At 47.3% G+C, this 20,542-nt stretch overlaps 7 protein-coding genes across 7 annotated transcripts; 6 read left to right on the top strand and 1 right to left on the bottom strand.

Moving 5' to 3' along the window:
- Window positions 1-8,714: 8,714 nt before the first annotated feature.
- LSM04_008395 (uncharacterized protein) lies at window positions 8,715-9,047 on the top strand (the record flags this gene model as incomplete). The annotated part of the gene is made up of 1 exon (XM_067330921.1): window positions 8,715-9,047. The coding sequence occupies one exon, from the start codon at window positions 8,715-8,717 to the stop codon at window positions 9,045-9,047; it is 333 nt and encodes a 110-aa protein (XP_067192026.1).
- Window positions 9,048-14,672: 5,625 nt separating this feature from the next.
- On the bottom strand, window positions 14,673-15,152 carry LSM04_008126 (uncharacterized protein; the record flags this gene model as incomplete). The annotated part of the gene is made up of 1 exon (XM_067330920.1): window positions 14,673-15,152. The coding sequence occupies one exon, from the start codon at window positions 15,150-15,152 to the stop codon at window positions 14,673-14,675; it is 480 nt and encodes a 159-aa protein (XP_067192024.1).
- Window positions 15,153-15,445: 293 nt separating this feature from the next.
- Window positions 15,446-16,009, top strand: LSM04_003676 (uncharacterized protein; the record flags this gene model as incomplete). Its single annotated transcript, XM_067330919.1, has 1 exon — window positions 15,446-16,009. The coding sequence occupies one exon, from the start codon at window positions 15,446-15,448 to the stop codon at window positions 16,007-16,009; it is 564 nt and encodes a 187-aa protein (XP_067191933.1).
- A 201-nt stretch (window positions 16,010-16,210) lies between these two features.
- Window positions 16,211-16,576, top strand: LSM04_005764 (uncharacterized protein; the record flags this gene model as incomplete). Its single annotated transcript, XM_067330917.1, has 1 exon — window positions 16,211-16,576. The coding sequence occupies one exon, from the start codon at window positions 16,211-16,213 to the stop codon at window positions 16,574-16,576; it is 366 nt and encodes a 121-aa protein (XP_067191975.1).
- A 143-nt stretch (window positions 16,577-16,719) lies between these two features.
- LSM04_006098 (ATPase) lies at window positions 16,720-17,121 on the top strand (the record flags this gene model as incomplete). Its single annotated transcript, XM_067330916.1, has 1 exon — window positions 16,720-17,121. One exon carries the CDS (start codon window positions 16,720-16,722, stop codon window positions 17,119-17,121), a length of 402 nt encoding a protein of 133 aa, XP_067191984.1.
- Window positions 17,122-17,365: 244 nt separating this feature from the next.
- LSM04_009482 (Phosphoglucose isomerase (PGI)) lies at window positions 17,366-19,188 on the top strand (the record flags this gene model as incomplete). The annotated part of the gene is made up of 2 exons (XM_067330915.1): window positions 17,366-17,928; window positions 17,988-19,188. 2 exons carry the CDS (start codon window positions 17,366-17,368, stop codon window positions 19,186-19,188), a joined length of 1,764 nt encoding a protein of 587 aa, XP_067192048.1.
- Window positions 19,189-19,931: 743 nt separating this feature from the next.
- Window positions 19,932-20,511, top strand: LSM04_007136 (uncharacterized protein; the record flags this gene model as incomplete). The annotated part of the gene is made up of 2 exons (XM_067330914.1): window positions 19,932-20,094; window positions 20,198-20,511. 2 exons carry the CDS (start codon window positions 19,932-19,934, stop codon window positions 20,509-20,511), a joined length of 477 nt encoding a protein of 158 aa, XP_067192002.1.
- Between the last annotated feature and the right edge of the window lie 31 nt (window positions 20,512-20,542).

The raw sequence follows: 20,542 nt of genomic DNA, 5'->3' as shown, positions 1-20,542 counted from the left end.
CTGCAGTTGGGTGCGAAGAAGGTGCAAATATAATTCCTGCTTCCTCCATACGCTGTGCGTCAGCGCTGTTAATTCTTAAATTGGATTCACGTTTCTTTAAATGCGCTTCTGTGTTTTTCATAGTGCCCCATGCCTCGTCCCAACGGCTTTTGGCTCTCTCGTTCATCCGTTCCCTAATCCATTTGGAGGGCAATGTTTCCACGTCTATTTGTTGCAACGGTAATTCTTTTTCTTCTCGCGTTGCCACTCTGGTGCGGTGCGATCGTCGCAGTATATTGTGCCCCTTGAATGGTGCACAAACCACTTGTTTTACAGGTTCTGGTATTGTCCATTTTTCTTTTGCCCATTTTTCCAAATCCTTTACATCAATGATGTCGGTTGCACTGGCTTGTTTATGGTTGCGGCCCAATGGCCGAGATATCGTACCGTGCTTCGCGGGAGTTCCAGGGGATCTGAGCGTTTCCCAGCTCTGTAAGCGGTCGTGGATCGGGATCGTGCTCGACCACTGCTGCCGCGGCGTGTGCTGGCGCCCCTCTCGTTATGGAGCGATCTGCCATTCCATACGGGCGAAGGATATTCTCCATGTCTTTTGTGGTTAGTGTCGTTAACTTTTCGTCGCCCTTCATTTCTTTCACGACTGCTTTTATCCTTCGCGCATCTTCTCCTCCGATGGCTGCGTGCCTCGCTGCCCTTTGTGGCCCGATCTTGAATGTTTTGGGTAAGGCTCCCCAATCCACTATTATGGCTGCTGGGTTCTCTGCCTGCGGTGCAAAATTTTGTTTTTGGAGTTTTGCTATTTCTCCCCAACGGCTGGCTGTCAACCATGCCAGTCGTAAAGCCACTCGATCCCTTTCCTTTGTAAGAGTATCGCTTATCACATCCAATTCCCATCTTAACATTGGTCGTGCTTGTTTCATGGGATCCGCAGCCGCTGCCTTTTGGAGGCCTGCCAGAAACATTTGAGTGGGCGTTCTCCCTGATGCCAACATGGTGATCAGTGTGCGCGTGTATTGGATCGCGCTGTCCTTTGCCAATTGCAAACTTATAATAAATAGTGGAATGTTATTTCCGTCATTTCCAATTTGTTTTGTATCACGAACTTTATGAATCTTCGCAATATGGATCCCCGTTGTTCCCATGTTGTGCGGGTCCACACGCGTTTGGCGATCCGGTTGACCTCGGAAGCCAGCGCCAGAATGTACGGATTATGGGAAGGTGCGGGTATTATAGTAAAATCGTTTATAGATGTCGTCCGTGGGGGGAAGTGTTGATGATGGAAATAATACTTGCCGTTGGTGTAGTTGTGTGGCGTGTTTCTGTATATTTCCTGTTATGATACCTTCTGTCACCTTTCGGATGTGTGGTTGGAAGAAAACCACGGTGGTTTGTTGGCGAATCCTATCCTGAATATCTAACTTTCGTTGATATCCCATCATCCCTTGGCCCCGGCATTCACTGCTTCCGGGCCGAATATCGTTTCTTGGTTTAAAGGCCTCTCGTTGCAATTGCACCCGGCACGTAAAGCTGTAATGCCCGATGCGATCGCATCTGAAACAGTGTGCCTTGCTGAGTGATGGTGCCGACTGTTTCTTACAAAACTTCATAGCTGCTTGGATGAATGGATTCTCTCTTTTTAAAGGCTGAGCAATGGCCTCCTTGATATCCTGCATCTTCGCTCCTGGAAAATCCTTTGCTGCCTGAATAACCCTGAGTTCGGTGTATAACTGGCTTCCGAAGCGTAACTGTTGATTCGACATTCCTTCATTACGAATGGTGTTGGCCCATTGCAAAAAATTATTCCATGCATCATTATAGGCTGGCCCAGGATTTGCTGGCATAGGAAAGATTTCCCGGTATGCCGCCACCAATTGGGTTAGTGAAGTCTGCAGTAAATAATCCATCATTCCTTCAAATGTTCTGATGCGCTCTTCTGGTCGTACATATTCGGTACAAACCGGTTGGCTTTGTTCTTGCGTTCCCCGGAAAACCTCTTTTGGGCTTTCCTCGTAACCCATCGGTGTCGTCCACTCAGGCCATTCTTTTCGTGCTTCCTTTGTGGGTGTGTGGGCGGTTGGTGGGCCAATGCTGTGTGTCCCATCCCATTTTCTTTGGGGTCTACTGGCCTAATTGGCATAATAACTCTTCGTTTTGCTTTTCTCTTTGACTGAGTTTTCCCTGGCTGACGCGAGTTGCGCTAGCATTTCACCCTTTTCCGCCTGAAACTGGAACCCTTGCGCCCGTAATTCTGCCAGCTGCCGCTGTCCCTGCAACAATTCGTCGTGCGCGGTTGGCGTCTGCGCCAGTGCTTGCGATAATCGCCCCTGCCCTTCTGCCGGTTGCGCGTGTAACCTTGTCACATTTTCGTGAGCTATTCTCAGTTGCTCTCCTAATTGAGCCAGCTTTGTTTCCATTCCTGTAACTTGCGTATTTGCGTGACCCAACTTTGCCTGAATATCTGCCAGTTGCATTTTTGCAGCCTTCGCCTCCTGGCGAACTTGTGCCATTTGATTCTACAATTCCTGGAATTGCACACTGACGCATTGGTGAAAACGGTACTGCTGATCCTGCAGTTGCGGCTTGAGCGTTTTGATATCCCTGATGCATAGGCGGCTCTCTTTGTTCCAGCGCTGCCCATTCTTCGCTGAATCGTGCTCGTGCCTATTCAAAAGCCTGCAGAAAATTTGTATTCCGTGGCACCGTAAAACTTATAATGGAGGTACGCAACGCCTCCCAACTCATAGATCGATTTTGACCCAGCTTAGCGATGAGTATGTCGTTTTCCAACGTTAGAATAGCATCAAAGCGATACTTTAAATGCTGAGCCTCGGGTGGAGAAAATTCGAAAGAAAAGGCCGTATGTCCATTCTGGCGCACAAAATCCAAGAACGCCCGCGTGCTGGTCATCCATTCCGCTTCGGAATAAGGCTGACGGGTTGTAGTTGGTATTATACTTGTTTGTAAATTTACTTTTTTCCGGAAACTTACATTTAGCAGACTGTAGAGAAGAGGGGATAATAACAAAATATATCAGCGGAAGGCTCGATCATTCTTTTCGCGAGCTATCAAAAAAAGAAGCATCCGGAGTTTCCACCGTGAAAATGGTGGCCGCGGTGAATCGTCGAATTGGTCGTTTGGATTTGATTGGGTGTAAAGTTCGCCAAAACGTCCACAGAAGGCTGAAAGCGATATGTGGACACGAAAGCAACCCTCTAAGACTCCAGAAAAACCGGTAATCCTTATTTTGAGAAAACACAAGACTGGACATTTTTCACGCAAATTATTAGTGTTTTCTGACGTGCTTTCTATCATAATAAAATTAAGCCGCGATAAAAAAAAGAGAAGCTGAATACGTAAAAGGCCAAATGCCAACCTAGTACTTCTCTTCCGTTAAGAAATACAAATCACACGATGACAAAGAAAAGCGATATCAGAATTATTTTCGCAGCAACCTAAAATCCAGACGCAATGGCGTTGGCCAAAGTGGTTAACTTTATTGCGAAACACATGTGGATGTTCTAATTCTTGGAATAAAAGTAATCATAAAAAAGAAAAACTTGCCACTTTGCAGACTACAACGCCTCAGAGCCTCGGGAAAAGCCCACCCCGATTTCCCGTTTTTAAACGAGCAAAAAACGGCGCCCCACAGCACGCACACAGCCCGTCGAACCCGCTCGCGGCTAAGAAGGCCCCAGGGATTTATCTTTTCGGCTAGGGATCAAAAACCTTTAGAGACAGATTCCGAAAAAAAAAAGGATAGGGGTGCACGATGTTGAGATGGGGCGTTGCGGCTCAAAAACGCGAAAAACAGAAAGTTTCACAAGATCCAAACAACCTGGATAGGGCAAAATTTCTGACGTACGGAAGTTTGTGGGCGGGTCACTGCCTTGGCCTTCTTCGAAGCTTCAGGAAGAAGAGGTCACATCAGTTTTGCAAGGCAACAAAGCCCTCTTAAGAGCACATTTGGCTCGGGTTATCCGAAGGTGGGTTTGGCGCCTGCTACAAAAACAGTCTTGCGCGGACACTGTTCCCAACAAACGGGGTAAAAGTCCACAAAAATAAGAGCCACGAGAATATTTTGACACGCTGCGGGGCGTTATGCCGTGGCCTGCCCCCATGCGCAGGTGAAAAAAGGAATCCCATTCGAGGATTGTGGAGGAAACATGTTTTAGTTACGAAATGGGACGTGCGTCATTTTCTTAGAACCTTACTTCGCAAGAATGGGTTGGAAAAATATCCCGCAGGGCGAGGGAAATTTTCCATGGAAGCAGCGAAGTTTTTTCTTCCCTTTATTGTTATTATTATTTTGCCCTTGGACGCGCAAAAAAATAAAAAAAAATAGTAATGAGCAGAATTGCAAGATCAAAGTCCCATTGAGCAGTATTTCCCTATAAATTAGCGCGTTTCGCGGCGAAAGCAAAACGTTATTTTTACCTTGGTTTCTTTTTATTTTTTGTTCCCACCGGGTGTCCCTAAAATCGCTTGGGCCAGCGCCAGATGCAAAATAAAATTTGGCCGAGTTTCTTAGGTCCACAGGGCTTCCTATGGGCTGTAAAGTTTATGCTGATATTTCCTATGCCATCGCAAGGGACCCCGCCAGCGGCTCCGGATAGACACGGCCACGCAAAGTGGGGTCGCTTGGTGTGGGAACTCTTTTGATAATTGGGAATATTTTCCGCATTGGTAGATCGCGCCGAACTGTAGGTAAATGGGCCAAAGAAACTGTGAAGGATATGTACCACTGTTAGGCCCCAGTGGGGTCATTGCAGAAAAATACATTCAGTAATAAGAGCTCATGGTCACAAAATGTAATGGCAAGAAAAAAAGATAATTTCTTTGATTGAAAAAATAATAAAGCGGTGCATATGTGAGGTGTCATCTCACAAGTTGTCGGTCGGAAAAAGACGGAAATCATACTTTCACACACAATGCGGGCAACCTGGGTGCATCTTTGGAGTGGTGGGGATCCATTTTTCCATATTGTTTCCTTCTGAAAAGGTGCAGAAGCAATTTCCAAGTCTTAATAACGGGTTTTTGTATTCTCAGAATTAAGCCAATTTACCAACTGACGCTGCCAAACAAGGGCGGGGTCAGGTGAGTTACCACAATATTCATTGAAAATAACACGGCCATACCCTATGAAAAAGTCACCAACCCCTTTCCCACTGGCAACTGATACTCCTTTCTGTGCATGCGCCGCTTCATTATCCAAGAATGCGGAAAACGTTTCGGCAAGGGGCAACAAATAGGAACGAGCGACCCGTATGATTTCCCAAGTAGGGCCTCCTTCCGCCCATCCCGTCCCCCTAGCCCTCCAGGATTATCGGGGTAATTCCAACACTTTACTAAACACATGGATCCATTATTTCATAAACTGGAATACATTGGCAAAGGCTAATGGGCATTCGCGCGAAATGTTTGACGCAGGAGGGTTCCAAATAAAGGTTTGCAAAGGGTTTAGATGAATACAGCGTGGAATCGCCTCATTTAAGAGAAAAAAGCTTGCCGATGGCATTTTAAGAGGTTGTATTATTAAAAAAAACAGAAGTAGCGAAGGTGCAAGTCATTCGAAGGAAATCGGAAGGAACGGTTTTAAAAGGTTCTTTCAACACAATGCCAATAAATGGCAAACCAAATGGTCACCGTACGTGTCTTTTCTCGATTTCTTTATTTCTTATATTGGCAAAAGAGAATGCATAGAATTTATTATTTATACTCCTTGAATCGTCGCCAAACCACCAAACAAAAAAAAACTCATAGAAATTGGGCTTGGTTTTTGGCCGATGTTGAAGTGCACTATGTTTTTTCCCATTTTAATCTTTTCTTGCTTCTTTTTTTCTGAATCGAGGTTGTATTTTGAGATGACGGGGTCCAGAAAATATTTTATGTAAAGATGACAGCGTTTGATGCCATAACGTACGTTTTTTTTTTTTACCCAGCCAACCATTTACCAGCGGCATTCCCGCACGACGCAAATGAAGCGTTTTGCCCATAGGGCAAACCGGTGCGTATGAGAATAAATTGGCGCACCCAAATTAATGAGAATATGTTTTCGATTTCATAGTTTCCACCCGTGTATATTTTTTTTATTTGTGGATTGCGGAGGGTGTTTTAAACATGTTTTGTGGGGCGTTTTGTTTCTGGTTTCGGGCGGCGGCGCCGCCGCAGTTTTGGCATCAAAATCTTCTTTTTGCATTTCTTTACCAGCTAGATGTTGGCATGGGGCGGGGGGTGCTTTGGTCGATAACCGGCCGGGGATGGGGGAGATCTTAAATGCTTTCCGCGAGGGTTGCCTTTGGGAAAAACCAAATCTGAGAGCCGGCGGCAAAACAACTTGCTACAAAACACTACTTCGGCGCTTCCCCGTCCGCTGGGAAAAGCCACATGAGAAAAAAAATGTCAGAAAAGCGTCACGTAGCCAAAACGAGCGATTACGAGGAGCCCCCAAGCATTTTAAACGGTGCAATCTTCTTCTGCTTTTCTTTTCTTTGCTGGGGTGGCTTTTGGTGTGTGTGTGTTTTTGCTTTCTGCGGTTGCCTTTTGGCGCTGGGGGTGGGGCCATTCTTGAAACCAAAATAAAGTCCTTTTTTTCCCACCACACCACATCACAAAGCATACAAAAGCAAAACAGCACGAAGGACACAGCTTTTGATTTCCTCTCTTTGCCCTACGTTGGTGTGTGTGCTCTGCGACTTTTTTTTTTGCTCTTTCAAAAAAGAATAATCTAAGCCTCGCTTTCCCGCATAATAAATCAAAATTAAATAAAAGAAAGAAAGAGTAACATTATAATTTTCTGTTTTTTTTTTTATTCCTCCCGCCTTTATGGGTTTTACCCCAACGGTGCGGCTATCAGCTTCTCGCCGTAGAGCACCAAGGTCGCTGTCTATGAAGGGCGGTGTTTGAGAGAAAAATCCCTTCGTTTTGTGGGATTCTCAAGCTCTTGTAATATTTATTTTGTTATTTTGGGGTTTTTATTGTTTGAGTTTTGTTATTTTCAAGTTTTGTTTTATTTTATTGTTATAACCAGCCCATGCGCGGTCAACAGTCTGCGAGAGATTCTCTACTCCCACCATCCTTTCCCAGAGCCCGTCGGCCACTCTCCTTTTGTTATTAATTTTTGTTATTTTTGGTTTTTATTTAATGATTGGGCCTAAATGATCTCCTCTGTTTTTTGTTGCTTGTTGGGGTTCGCGGCAAGCGCCTCTTGAGACTAATCCTTTCAGGGATTCCATGGTCGAGCCCGTCGCTGGCCTTACAGGGCGGAGGCAGGAGGCGTAGGGGTTCTGGACCGCGAAGTCTGTGGTATCGCATAGTTCCGCTCCACTGCCAGAAGGAACTGGGCTAGCTGTTTGGAAAAGCACAGTTTCTGGAGAGGGATATCTGTTATAGCATACTTTATTTGCAATGGACGAAGGGCGGGGCAACTCAAGAGATGCAGCGCTGTTTCTTCGCAGCCGGTGCGTTGGCTAGTATGCGCGCGAATATGCCGATACCCATGTTGAGACATGCGGTGTTGTGTGAGGCCTGATCTGCTCATGCATTGTCTGTTGCATGTGGGGCAAATCAGGGTCGCAAGGTCTCTTATGTTCTCGCCCTTGCTTCGGGAGGATTTGGTTGCCCCTTTGGCAGGCATGCCTTCGCCATGGCGAAAATTTCTGCAGTGAATGGCGAGTGAAGGCATGTTGGCGTAGAACTTCTTACACATACCGCACTTTACCTTGCCGTGGTCCTCACGTTCCGGTGGCGACGAGTCTCGCTGACGTTTCTTATTTCTGGGAAACGTTACCTTTATCGTAATCGGCAATATCAGACTCCCCAAGAGCGCGTCCAGTTGCGATGCTGTAAATGATCTCCCTGGGGGAAGTATGCTGACGTCACTGAGGGCGCCAGCCCTTCTGTCAAGTGGATCGTTGCGTGAGTATACTCAATGCTCGCCACAACAGACGATCCCGCTTCCACCGGCAGGTCTTCACGAACCAGAATCGAAACGCCGCCACCTTTAGAGGGGCGGGACACTCCATGATGTTGATAAACGGCGATTGTGAAACTCGACACTTCCGCACAAGACATTTTCGTCTCGCTTAGAAGGCCGAATGACAAGTTTTCCTCAACCAGGGTTTTGTGGAGAGCAAGCCTCTTGGCCTGGGTAAGTCCAGCTGAGTTCCACTGCATACCTCGCAGGGAAGGGCCGGGATTTTCCTCCACATCACTGCTCAGCGGTAACTTGGTACAGGTGATACTGCCGACAGCACGTCGACACGTGCCCCAGGACCTTCTTGGATTGAGTTCTGCCCAAGCAAGACGCGGCTGGTCCCGGTGCTGTACGACGCCGTAGTTTAAGCGCCAGCGAGTCTTCCAGAAGAAAAACATTGCTGGTCCTTGGCGCCACGTTGGGGTGGCCGGCGTCAACAACGAATGGAATTTTCAGGATGCCAATGTTTACTAAACAGAATAGATGATCCCAAATGTACTTTATATTTTTTAAATTGTTCTTATTAAAAACAAAAACACCACTTTTTCTGTAAAAATATAGGAATGTTGCGTTTTTGACATCAAGAGTGGCCACCGAAGACTCTTACATAAGAAAACGTGAAGGGGCACGCCGCACCAAACGAATCCCCACAACCAACAAAACGCACAACAGTTAATGATAAATAAAACATTTTAGCAAAACCAATGAGCCGGTGAGAATAGGCAAATTTACACCGGAAAATAGTATGAGCAATAATATCTTTCAACAGGAAGGTCAGAAGGGTGCCGCGGAACTTTGGGAAGATAAGCGGGAACCAAGCCAAACCCTTTTTCCAAAATCACCAGCTATGCCTTTTTCCTTTGGATGGCGGGTGAAGTTTTTGATAGAACTTGCAATTATAATAATCTTCTGCAGAGAAGTAGCTTTAATACCAGAACATTGTACGCGAGCGAATTGTCCGCCTTTGGTGATTTTTCCGGTTTCCACCGGTCGGGAGTGCCGCATGGAAAACGCTATTTTTAAGGAACGGGGACCAAAGGGTGACGATCCAAGTCACCAAGAGGCGCTCTGGAGATAGCTAAACGAAAAAATTCCTCTCATATGGAGTTCATTTCTTCTACTAAAACATATTTGGAGTTTTTGTTTGCACGGATTCCGCAATGGAAAGGCAGAAGGGGCATATCCGACGAATGGGGTGAGGACGGAAAGCGCACAGAGACAACAAAAAAAAAAAAAGAAGAGGTGGCACAGCTGGCTAAAAAAATAAAATCGGGTGGAGAAGAAAATAAAGTTGAATAAGTGGAAGTAAGGTGGACTGCAGATATCTTTTTTTTCTTTTCTGCAGTTTCGGTGAGGGGTGGGTTTTCACTCGCGCAGCCCCGGCTGCGTTCATGGGATGGCGCAAAACCGCAGTGAAGTAGGCGGGGAAAGCATAACGTCAAAAAGATGATCCTGTTTTCTTTTACCCAGCGCACGGATCGCATGCCAACTTTTCGTGCTTTTCTTTTTCTTCTTGGCCTTATGGATGTTATCAGTCTAACGGTAAGGCTATCTGCCTGCAACCGTAGGGTGCTTTCATTACTGACTTGCGAATGGCTCTGTGGGAGAAGATCCCTTCTTTTAGGGGCCCTCAAGCCCTTGCAATATAGTTTTTGTTTTAGCCCGTTCCCGTGCGGGGGAACCGGTCTGCGAAAAATCATCTCTGGGGTTCTAGAGAAGAGACCCCTGCTCTCAGTTTTCTTAGCCAAGGACCCTTCCACAGGTCCCTTTTTTGTTTTTTTTTCCTTTTTTTTTTCATTATTTTTGATAGATTGCGAAAAGAATGATCGAGCCTTCCGCTGGTATATTTTCTGTTATTATCCCCTCTTCTCTACAGTCTGCCAAATGTAAGTTTCCGGAAAAAAGTAGGTTTACAAGCAAGTATACTACCAACTACAACCCGTTATTCTTTTACAGAAGTGGAGTGGCAAATCGGTGCGCAGGCGTTAACAGCATTTTTGCACCATAAAGGTAAAACGGCTTTTTTTCTTTGACTATTGTCCAGCAGATTCTCCGCAAACAATTTATCACGTAGAAGGTGAGTTATTCCTTAAAAATGACACCCTAATGGTTCGGGTAAACGACCATAACGTCATGCCATGGGCGTCTCTTGGTCCCTCCCCTGGTGCGCTATAATGTGCCGCTCAACCCAGTCTTTCTACAAGCATTTGGAGAAGCACGTGCACGTTTCATTGCCGAATGGACAGCATTGGCAGCAGCACGTTCAAGTTTAACCTATGAGTATCGAAATGCATTAAAAGAATTACAGGATGAATCCTTTCGGGCACAGCAGCATGCAAGCAATCAGGTCCAGGAATTACAAGACCAAATAGCACATCTTCACCAGACAGCCATGATCGAAAAAACATAAAAGGAAGAAATGCAAGCGTATTTGAAACATACCCAGACGCAGTTGGCCGAAACACAAGGGCAACTTGTGGCAGCATTACAAAGACTCTCGCAGCAAGAGAATGAAAGGGTGGAATTGCGGGCACAAGGGTCCCAGTTTCAAACGGAGAAGTCTGAAATGTTATTGCAACTTACATCAGCAAGGGAACAGCTAAGGCAAAAAAAAAATCGAGTTGCCGAATTATTGCGCCAATTAGGGCACGAGACGCAAACACTGGGAAAAGAAGAAACACGCGGCATTGACCCACAAGCCGTTCATACACCTACAAAGGAAGCACGAAAAGAATGGCCTGAGTGGACGACACCGATGGGTTACGAGGAAAGCCCAAAAGAGGTTTTCCGGGGAACGCAAGAACAAAGCCAACCGGTTTGTACCGAATATGTACGACCAGAAGAGCGCATCAGAACATTTGAAGGAATGATGGATTATTTACTGCAGACTTCACTAACCCAATTGGTGGCGGCATACCGGGAAATCTTTCCTATGCCAGCAAATCCTGGGCCAGCCTATAATGATGCATGGAATAATTTTTTGCAATGGGCCAACACCATTCGTAATGAAGGAATGTCGAATCAACAGTTACGCTTCGGAAGCCAGTTATACACCGAACTCAGGGTTATTCAGGCAGCAAAGGATTTTCCAGGAGCGAAGATGCAGGATATCAAGGAGGCCATTGCTCAGCCTTTAAAAAGAGAGAATCCATTCATCCAAGCAGCTATGAAGTTTTGTAAGAAACAGTCGGCACCATCACTCAGCAAGGCACACTGTTTCAGATGCGATCGCATCGGGCATTACGGCTCTACGTGCCTGGTGCAATTGCAACGAGAGGCCTTTAAACCAAGAAACGATATTCGGCCCGGAAGCAGTGAATGCCGGGGCCAAGGGATGATGGGATATCAACGAAAGTTAGATATTCAGGATAGGATTCGCCAACAAACCACCGTGGTTTTCTTCCAACCACACATCCGAAAGGTGACAGAAGGTATCATAACAGGAAATATACAGAAACACGCCACACAACTACACCAACGGCAAGTATTATTTCCATCATCAACACTTCTCCAACGGACAAAATCTATAAGCGATGTTACTATAATACCCGCACCTTCCCATAATCCGTACATTCTGGCGCTGGCTTCCGAGGTCAACCGGATCGCCAAACGCGTGTGGACCCGCACAACATGGGAACAACGGGGATCCATATTGCGAAGATTCATAAAGTTCGTGATACAAAACAAATTGGAAATGACGGAAATAACATTCCACTATTTATTATAAGTTTGCAATTGGCAAAGGACAGCGCGATCCAATACACGCGCACACTGATCACCATGTTGGCATCAGGGAGAACGCCCACTCAAATGTTTCTGGCAGGCCTCCAAAAGGCAGCGGCTGCGGATCCCATGAAACAAGCACGACCAATGTTAAGATGGGAATTGGATGTGATAAGCGATACTCTTACAAAGGAAAGGGATCGAGTGGCTTTACGACTGGCATGGTTGACAGCCAGCCGTTGGGGAGAAATAGCAAAACTCCAAAAACAAAATTTTGCACCGCAGGCAGAGAACCCAGCAGCCATAATAGTGGATTGGGGAGACTTACCCAAAACATTCAAGATCGGGCCACAAAGGGCAGCGAGGCACGCAGCCATCGGAGGAGAAGATGCGCGAAGGATAAAAGCAGTCGTGAAAGAAATGAAGGGCGACGAAAAGTTAACGACACTAACCACAAAAGACATGGAGAATATCCTTCGCCCGTATGGAATGGCAGATCGCTCCATAAAGAGAGGGGCGCCAGCACACGCCGCGGCAGCAGTGGTCGAGCACGATCCCGATCCACGACCGCTTACAGAGCTGGGAAACGCTCAGATCCCCTGGAACTCCCGCGAAGCACGGTACGATATCTCGGCCATTGGGCCGCAACCATAAACAAGCCAGTGCAACCGACATCATTGATGTAAAGGATTTGGAAAAATGGGCAAAAGAAAAATGGACCATACCAGAACCTGTAAAACAAGTGGTTTGTGCACCATTCAAGGGGCACAATATACTGCGACGATCGCACCGCACCAGAGTGGCAACGCGAGAAGAAAAAGAATTACCGTTGCAACAAATAGACGTGGAAACATTGCCCTCCAAATGGATTAGGGAACGGATGAACGAGAGAGCCAAAAGCCGTTGGGACGAGGCATGGGGCACTATGAAAAACACAGAAGCGCATTTAAAGAAACGTGAATCCAATTTAAGAATTAACAGCGCTGACGCACAGCGTATGGAGGAAGCAGGAATTATATTTGCACCTTCTTCGCACCCAACTGCAGGATGGGTAGTTTCCATTTGCGGTGGTGGAGGGCAAACCGTCAGGGCGGAGAAATGGATTTATTGCTTGGTCGAGGGCAAAGGGTGCCCAGAATGATTGCGAGGCTGATGTGCCTTTGGGAAAAATTCCACGGTACCTGGATGTGGTTTATGGCGATGCTGCAACATTATTTGATTTAAAGACATCTTTTTTCCAGGCGGCCTTGCCATTTGGCATGCGGGCAAGTTTCCGTTGCCGCACGGAATCGGGGGAATTAGTGGAGTTCACTCGCCTTCCCATGGGCTATAAATGTGGTCCTGGGGTTTTAAATGCCATTGCAGGGGTTTTGGCCGGCGATCCGGAAATGGTATTGCCGCAGTGCTTGGCGCCAAAAGGATCAAACATCCACTTGTGGGTTGATAATATCGGAATAAGTGGTCCACAAGGAAAGGTACAATCTTGGGGACGCCACACCATACATAACATGCAAAGCTGTGGAGCCACGATTGGGGAGCGGCAGTTGCACAAAAGGAATGCGATTTCACCGGGGCGCATTTCAACCACAAGGAACCGCACGGTCTCCCCAAGCCAGAAGGCAATAGAAAGGTTGCAAGGGGCACCGCCGCTAGAAACGACGGCGGTTGAAGAATTGGAGAGCACGGCTTCCCGCATGATGCTCGCGGCGGGGGTTGGGGCGAATCCCTTTTCCCGTATTGTTTCTTCTTAAAGATATTGCGTGGGCGATTGTCACGCTTGAATCGGGGTTTATCGCGGCCACAAGGCCCAGCGAATTTATCACCCAAGGCGAAAGGCATGGGGGAAATTTGACGCAAAAGATTATTGGCGAGCGAGCCGGTTCACCCATCACAGCAGTTGCCCTCTACAGCAACGCTGGCAGCAGACGCCTCTATGTGCGGATGGGGGCGTTATCGTTCAAGGGTGTGGGGGAAGTTTTGGCGGCAGGGGGTGCGTGGGAGCACTCACCTCGCACGATTTCCCAGGCAGAGGCACGAGCCTTTCATCTAGCGTTGCGCAGTTTTAAAGTGCATTTGACAGGGCCACTGGATATTCGCGTTGATAACGCAACGGTTATGCACATCATGGTAAAGGGAACGCGCATTTGCAGGCATTAGTTGCGGAGGCTGGTGCCATAGCCAAAGTTTCACATTCGCACGGTATACGTGCTACTTTGATTTACGCGGCTTCAGAGCAAATCCAGCGGATGGAATATCTAGAAGGAAAAACATCAAAAAATTAGACGTAGTGAAGGGGTGGAATTTGCGATGGGGAGAGCGGGGAGCAGGTTAAAGGGCTTCTCAGGACTTCCATTTCGTCAATTCTGTCATTTGTTAGGAAAGAATTATAGAGGGAAGATGTTGGGAAGCATTTGTGTTCTCAGAAAAAGATTGGTTCTTGCAGAAAATTATTTTAGTCCTTTTGTTCCTTCTATTTTATTTTATTTATTAAGCGGGGAGCAAGGTTTAGATTATTCTTTGGGGTTTCTTTCTCGAACCACCGCAGTCCCGAAAAAACCAAGGGACTGGCGGAGCGCCCCCCGCAAACGCGCAGCCACCACACAGCTTTTGCCGGGGCGAAGGCCGGAGCCGTGCTTCAGGAAGCCGCGGCGTTGGTCAAACAAAAACCCCAGCGCGCGAGTCGGCGGGGCAATAGTGCAAACTGCGGCCCGGTATCGTGTTCTGCCTTGGTGGGGCGCGGGCGTTTGCCAGGATGTCGGAAAAAAGAACGGGAAAAAGGACACCCACAGCGGTAGAACCAGCGAGGGGGGGGCTTATAAGGGTTTTTAACGCTCTAAAGAGAGGACCGATCTGGAGTTCTTTTTATTCCTTTCTTGGCTATGTGCGCGGGTTGCTCTCGTGTTCCCTGGGGGTTTGAAGTTGTCATGGTCCTCCTTGCCAAAAATTGAAGGAAACGAGAATAAGAAACGAAAAAATAAAGTCAATCCATTTCGCAACCAACGCCCATTCCCGCGAGAGGCAAATTAATTCCAAACACCGTAGTTTTTGAAATGGCTTTTAAAGAGGCCAGCGGAATCCCAGCGAAAACCCTCCAATAAAAACGCGCATTTGCAAACGGGTGTTTTTCTCCTTTTCCGATGGCTTGGCGGGCCCCGCGCCCCCATTTCCCCAAGGACGCCGCGGCGCCAAGGACCAGCACCCCACGGGATTCAACCCATCCCCGGGCTGGGCCGGCCCCCTTAGCGGGGGTGCTCTTCCCGAGCGGTGCTCGCTGGTTTGCCTGCGCCCGTTTTGCGCGCCGTTCCGCGCCGCTCGTGCTGGGCCCCGGTCGGGTTCGGGGTGGTTCTTGGCGCCCCGATTTCGATCGGCCGGGCAGCAGGCGAGCCCCACCGTTCCGTTGGGGTATAGTGGCCAGAACAGGCGGCTCTCTCCCGCCGGACCCGGGTCCGGTCCCCGGCATCGGGATTTTTCGCCTCGGCTCCGCGTGGCGGTCGCCTTTTTTTTTATTTGTTTCGTTTCTTGGGGCCAGCAGGCGCGCAGGCGCCGGGGCAGGATGGCCCTCTGGTTTTTTGGCCCCGTTCGCGTGTTGGCGTCGCGGGCCTGCGGGGGTCGGTTGTGTGCAGCTCGGGCCTTCCTGCTTCGCCGGGCCGCCGCCGTCCCTCTCATGTTTTCTTTTTTTATTCTTTGTTTTTTTTGTTTTTTTTTTAATTTTATATATGTATTTTTTTTAATCTGAAGGAAGGGTGTGGTGCGATGCGTTGCGCGCGGGCTCTGTTTTTCAAAGGCTTTGATCCTTCGAAGTTCTTTCGGTCTTTTCCGGGCGTCGCGGGGAAAGGGCCCCAGCGGAGTCGGGCGGTTCTTTCCTGTCCAATCGGGGTTTGGGGTTTGGTTCTTTTCAGGGGTCTCCCGAGAAACTTTGCCGGGGGTTTCGCAACAGGTTCTTGTGATTCTGGTGCTTGCAATGGGGCTGCGGGCGGGAAATCTGAGCAGGGTCCTGGCGCAGGATTTGGAGGAGGTTCTTTTGGAGGTCCTTTTTCAGGACTCTTTGAAAAGGCGCTTGAATGGTGTAGTGAAGTCCATGCGCGAGACATTGCACGACGTCAGGGAATTGATATTCGGGATATACGTTTCAACAAGACACCAGAAGGTGGAATTAACGTCGTGGTTGATGCTCCAAACGCAACACCAAAACAAATAGAGCAACTTGGCGAACAAGTAATGGAGGAATGTCCTGTGGCCAGATTTAGGAAAACCCGGGTAACGTCACCGCAAGAAAAGATTCAATGGCTTCGTTTGCCTGATCGTTACGATCGGTAGGAATTGTTTTTTTTAATTTATTCCGTGCAGGGCTAGGAGAGGTTTGTAATGGAAAGAGTGGAATGTATTTTGGTTTGATCATTTAGAAAAAAAGTAAAGACCATGTTTTGACATGAAAATGAATTTGTTTCATTTGTTGTTTGCACTATCTTGCTCTTTTCTTCCTGTTGTGTGTGGAACATCGCTGGTTTACTGAAGAAAATGCGCCGGACTTTTGTGTCATTCAACAAGGAAGGTAGAGCGGAAAACCGGTTGGATGGTTTCTACCCTGAAATAGAGGTGTCGAAAGCAGAGTTCATTGCTCGGCGTCAAGAGGTGACTAAGGAAGGGAGCGAAATGTTTCTCGTCGATGAAGATTTGCTGCTGAACCATCTTTTGGCGAGTACCTCTGTAACATATGACGTGAAGACAGATACACTAAAAGGCGACTCATTGAGAACGTCTGAAGTGAGTGGTGGCATTCAGCTTTCTTTGAACCTTCTGCGTGATGATTTTGGTGGGCGACAAAAAAATGAACCCTGCTATGGCAATTGGGATTCAAAGATGATTGCCCTCCGTGGTGACTGATTTCAAGTGCTCATGAAAAGAAGGACAAGGTTAATGTTTGTTTTATTGGCATATGTTTTTTTTTTAATGAGCTTCACGTGATTTTCTTCTTGATTGATTTTTCCTCCTTTTTTTCTGTCTTTTTACCATTTCCAGTGAGAGATATGGCAGCAACTCGTTACAGGAACGGAGAAGAGCGCATTGTCGGCATTATTGGAGATGAGGACACAGTCACTGGTTTCCTTTTGGCGGGAACTGGAGATAACCGGACAAGCGTGGGTCAAATGGCTGGAGAGAAGGGGAAAGGTACACAACCCAACTACGTAGTTGTGAATCCCACCACACCATTGGCGGATATTGAGTCTGCATTTACCAACATGTGTGCAAATGATTCCATCGGTGTTATTATTATTTGCCAGCATATAGCGAATGACATACGTCATCTGATTGAAGAACACAATAAACCCATTCCTTGTGTTCTTGAGATCCCCAGCAAAGGAGGTGTCTATGATGCTGAGAAGGACTACGTTCTTGAGAAAATCAGCAGAGCACTTGGTATACGATAGTGATATGATTCACCGTAGGGATGACTGTATCTCGTGCTTAAGTAAACTCTTCGTTTTTTGTAGGTCTTTCTTTCTGTAGGGTGAGGTGGGGAAAAGCTATTATGTATATGGTTTGATCTGATTTTTCCAATTATTTCTTTGTTTTTTTTTTCGATTTCCGTTCATCTACAAAAAACAAAAAAAGAAAAGGTAAAGTAAACTATATTATAACTCTCAACTATTACCAAGAAAAGTATTCCAACAGATGGAGCCCTATCTCAATGAGTTAACTGCGCATGTGATTGCAAGCCCTGCTCCACCAGGAGCTGCCAGTATGGCCGTTGAATCGTTCAATGCGACACCCGAAGTAACACGAAAGATGAAGATGCTTAATGCGGAGGCCGACAATAGCTTGATTTCGTGCCCTTCCTGGCGCCGTCTTCAGCAATTATACGAGCGTCATGGCAATGAGAGCATTCTGAAGCATTTTGAGAACGACAAGGATCGATTCCGGAGATACTCACTTGAAGTGAATTTGAAGAGCTCGGATGGGAATTTCCTCTTTTTGGATTACTCAAAGTCTCACATCAACGACGAAGTAAAAGATGCGCTATTCAACCTGGTTGAGGAGCGTGGCGTTCGTGCGTACATGCGAGCGCTTTTCAACGGAGAGAAAGTGAACACGACTGAAAATCGCGCTGTTCTTCACATTGCCTTGCGCAATCGAAGCAATCGTCCCATAATGGTGGATGGCCGTGATGTGATGCCTCAGGTAAACCAGGTCCTTGAACAGATGAGGGATTTCTCTGAGAAGGTGAGGAAAGGCGTGTGGAAAGGCCAAAGCGGAAAGGCGATTCGCCATGTTGTGAACATCGGCATCGGGGAAGCGACCTGGGTCCCATGATGGCCACTGAGGCACTGAAACCCTTCTCCGAAAGGAGTATTTCTATGCACTTCGTCTCCAACGTGGACGCAACACACCTGGCTGAAGTGTTAAAGGCCGTTGATCTTGAAACGACACTTTTCATCGTTGCAAGCAAGACGTTCACGACACAAGAGACAATTACCAACGCCATCTCAGCAAAGAACGCACTGCTGACATTCCTGAGGTCTCGAGGGATAAGTGAGAATGGCGCCGTTGCCAAGCATTTTATTGCACTTTCAACGAATACAGAGAAGGTGAAAGAATTCGGCATTGATGCAGCGAACATGTTCCAGTTCTGGGACTGGGTTGGTGGCCGGTATTCACTATGGTCTGCCATTGGCTTGTCCTTGATGATCTCTATCGGATACGATAATTTCGTGGAGTTGCTGACTGGGGCACACATTATTGATGAGCACTTCATGAATGCGCCAACAGATCAAAACATTCCTATAATTCTTGCCTTGGTTGGCGTTTGGTACAACAATTTCTTTGGAGCGGAGACTCAAGCTATCTTGCCATACGACCAGTACTTATGGAGACTCCCCGCATACCTTCAGCAGCTTGACATGGAGAGCAATGGAAAGGGTGCCACCAAGAGTGGACACGTGGTATCCACACAGACCGGTCCTATTATTTTTGGTGAGGCTGGTACAAATGGTCAACACGCCTTCTATCAGCTTATTCACCAGGGAACAAAGCTGATTCCCTGTGATTTCATTGGGGCAGTCCACAGCCAAAATCGCATCGGTGACCACCACAGAATCCTGATGAGCAACTATTTTGCTCAGACCGAAGCATTGATGGTTGGTAAAGGCACTGATGAGGTGCGACGAGAACTCCAGGGCACGGGAGGGATTTCTGAGGATGGGATCAATGCACTGCTTCCTCACAAGACATTCACCGGAGGACGCCCCAGCAACTCGTTGCTGGTTAATGCTCTTACCCCACGTGCGTTAGGAGCTATCATTGCTATGTACGAGCACAAGGTCCTTGTGCAGGGGGCTATTTGGGGAGTCAACAGCTTCGACCAATGGGGTGTCGAGCTTGGAAAGGTGCTTGCCAAATCCATTCTTCCTCAACTGAATTCCGGAGCCAAGGTAAGCAATCACGATGCATCTACGAATGGTCTCATCAACTTGTTCAATCAGCGCTCACACCTCTGAAACTATTATGTATTTGGAAAGACCTTGAACGACGATATGTTTATATTACTTTTTCTTAAGGATCGAGTTTTTTGGTTAGTGGTAATAAGGCTTCAATGAACACTCGATAATGGTCTATTGAGGATATTCTGTGGGGGGTCTGTATTATTGGGTCAGAATCTTTTCTTTATTTTGTTTCATGGTCTACCTGACACATATGGAGGTGCAAAGTTGTCGGAATAGACAGGTATACGTACTTATTTGTCCTTTTAGAGGAATGTTTGGGTGTGGGTATGTGTTAAAGCGAATACCAATACAAGAAGAAAGTAAATGTTATAAAAAAACGATTGAGGGGGAACTCCCTTTGGAAGAGAGAATGAATAACAAGGAGGTATACGTAGCTATTCTTTTACTTTTGTGCTGTTGTTGTTGTTGCTGTGGGAAGAGGTATAATAGGCATCTGGGAAATACTTTTTTGTCTTCTTCGGGCCATCTGACTCTTTATTCCTCTCATTCGCTGAGCTTTAAACCAGAATATCCATATTAATTCACCTTTCGTAGGTTATTCATGTATTCTCGGCTATGTGTTTGTGTGCTTTGACTTGCTACTGCTGCTACAGTGGATGCAAGCTCTGTTTTTTTTCTATATCGCATGTCCCTTTTCTTTGTCTTGCTTACTATATAATCTGAGAATAAGGGTCACGACAAAGTACATATTATTTATTTATTTATTTTTGCTCCCTTTACTATAGAGAGACTGCTTTATGAGGCGTACAGCTAATGCGAGTGACCGCAGGGGGGATGGTGTTGTGAATCCTGAGGGTCCAGAGTTATCAACACCTTATCGATCCCCTTTTGGTGGTCGCAGCTACTACCCTACTACCCTATTCAAACGTCGCTCTTCATCGGTGCCGCGAGCTGATGGGGGTGGCTTTTGAAGAAGCCGTGCCCACCGCGGGACACAGTGGAACCGTGTGACGGAGGTGGGCGGAGCTCTTCTGAGGGAAGACCCGGGTGAGGAGCCGTAGAGAGCCCGTTGCAACGGATACTCCTTTGTTAGGAAGATACCGACAAGGCGAACCGGAGCGGGACAGGGTCCGTGGTGTCAGAAATGCTGGTGCGAGTTCGAGTGATGGGCGATGCGTTTCGGATTCTGTGACTGTTGTATCCCCAGATCAGTTGGGAAGGGGGTCGAGAGTGGTGCCGGCACTACGGCCGGGTGTGGTGGGTGTTGCAGGGGAGGGAGGTGGGTCTTTGAGAGATGCTCCCGCTGAGCAGACGGGGCCAGGGCAGCAAGCCACACAGGTGAAGCGGCGTGTGGCTTTGTCGTGCCCCCGGCATTAGGACGCAGCGAGTTACCCGGGAACATAAGCAC

Source organism: Trypanosoma melophagium, assembly GCF_022059095.1.
Source record: "Trypanosoma melophagium isolate St. Kilda chromosome Unknown ctg21segment0, whole genome shotgun sequence".
In the NCBI taxonomy this organism is placed as follows: Eukaryota; Euglenozoa; class Kinetoplastea; order Trypanosomatida; family Trypanosomatidae; genus Trypanosoma; species Trypanosoma melophagium.
Note: the sequence above shows the minus strand (reverse complement) of the source record. Positions and strands in the feature narration are given on the sequence as shown.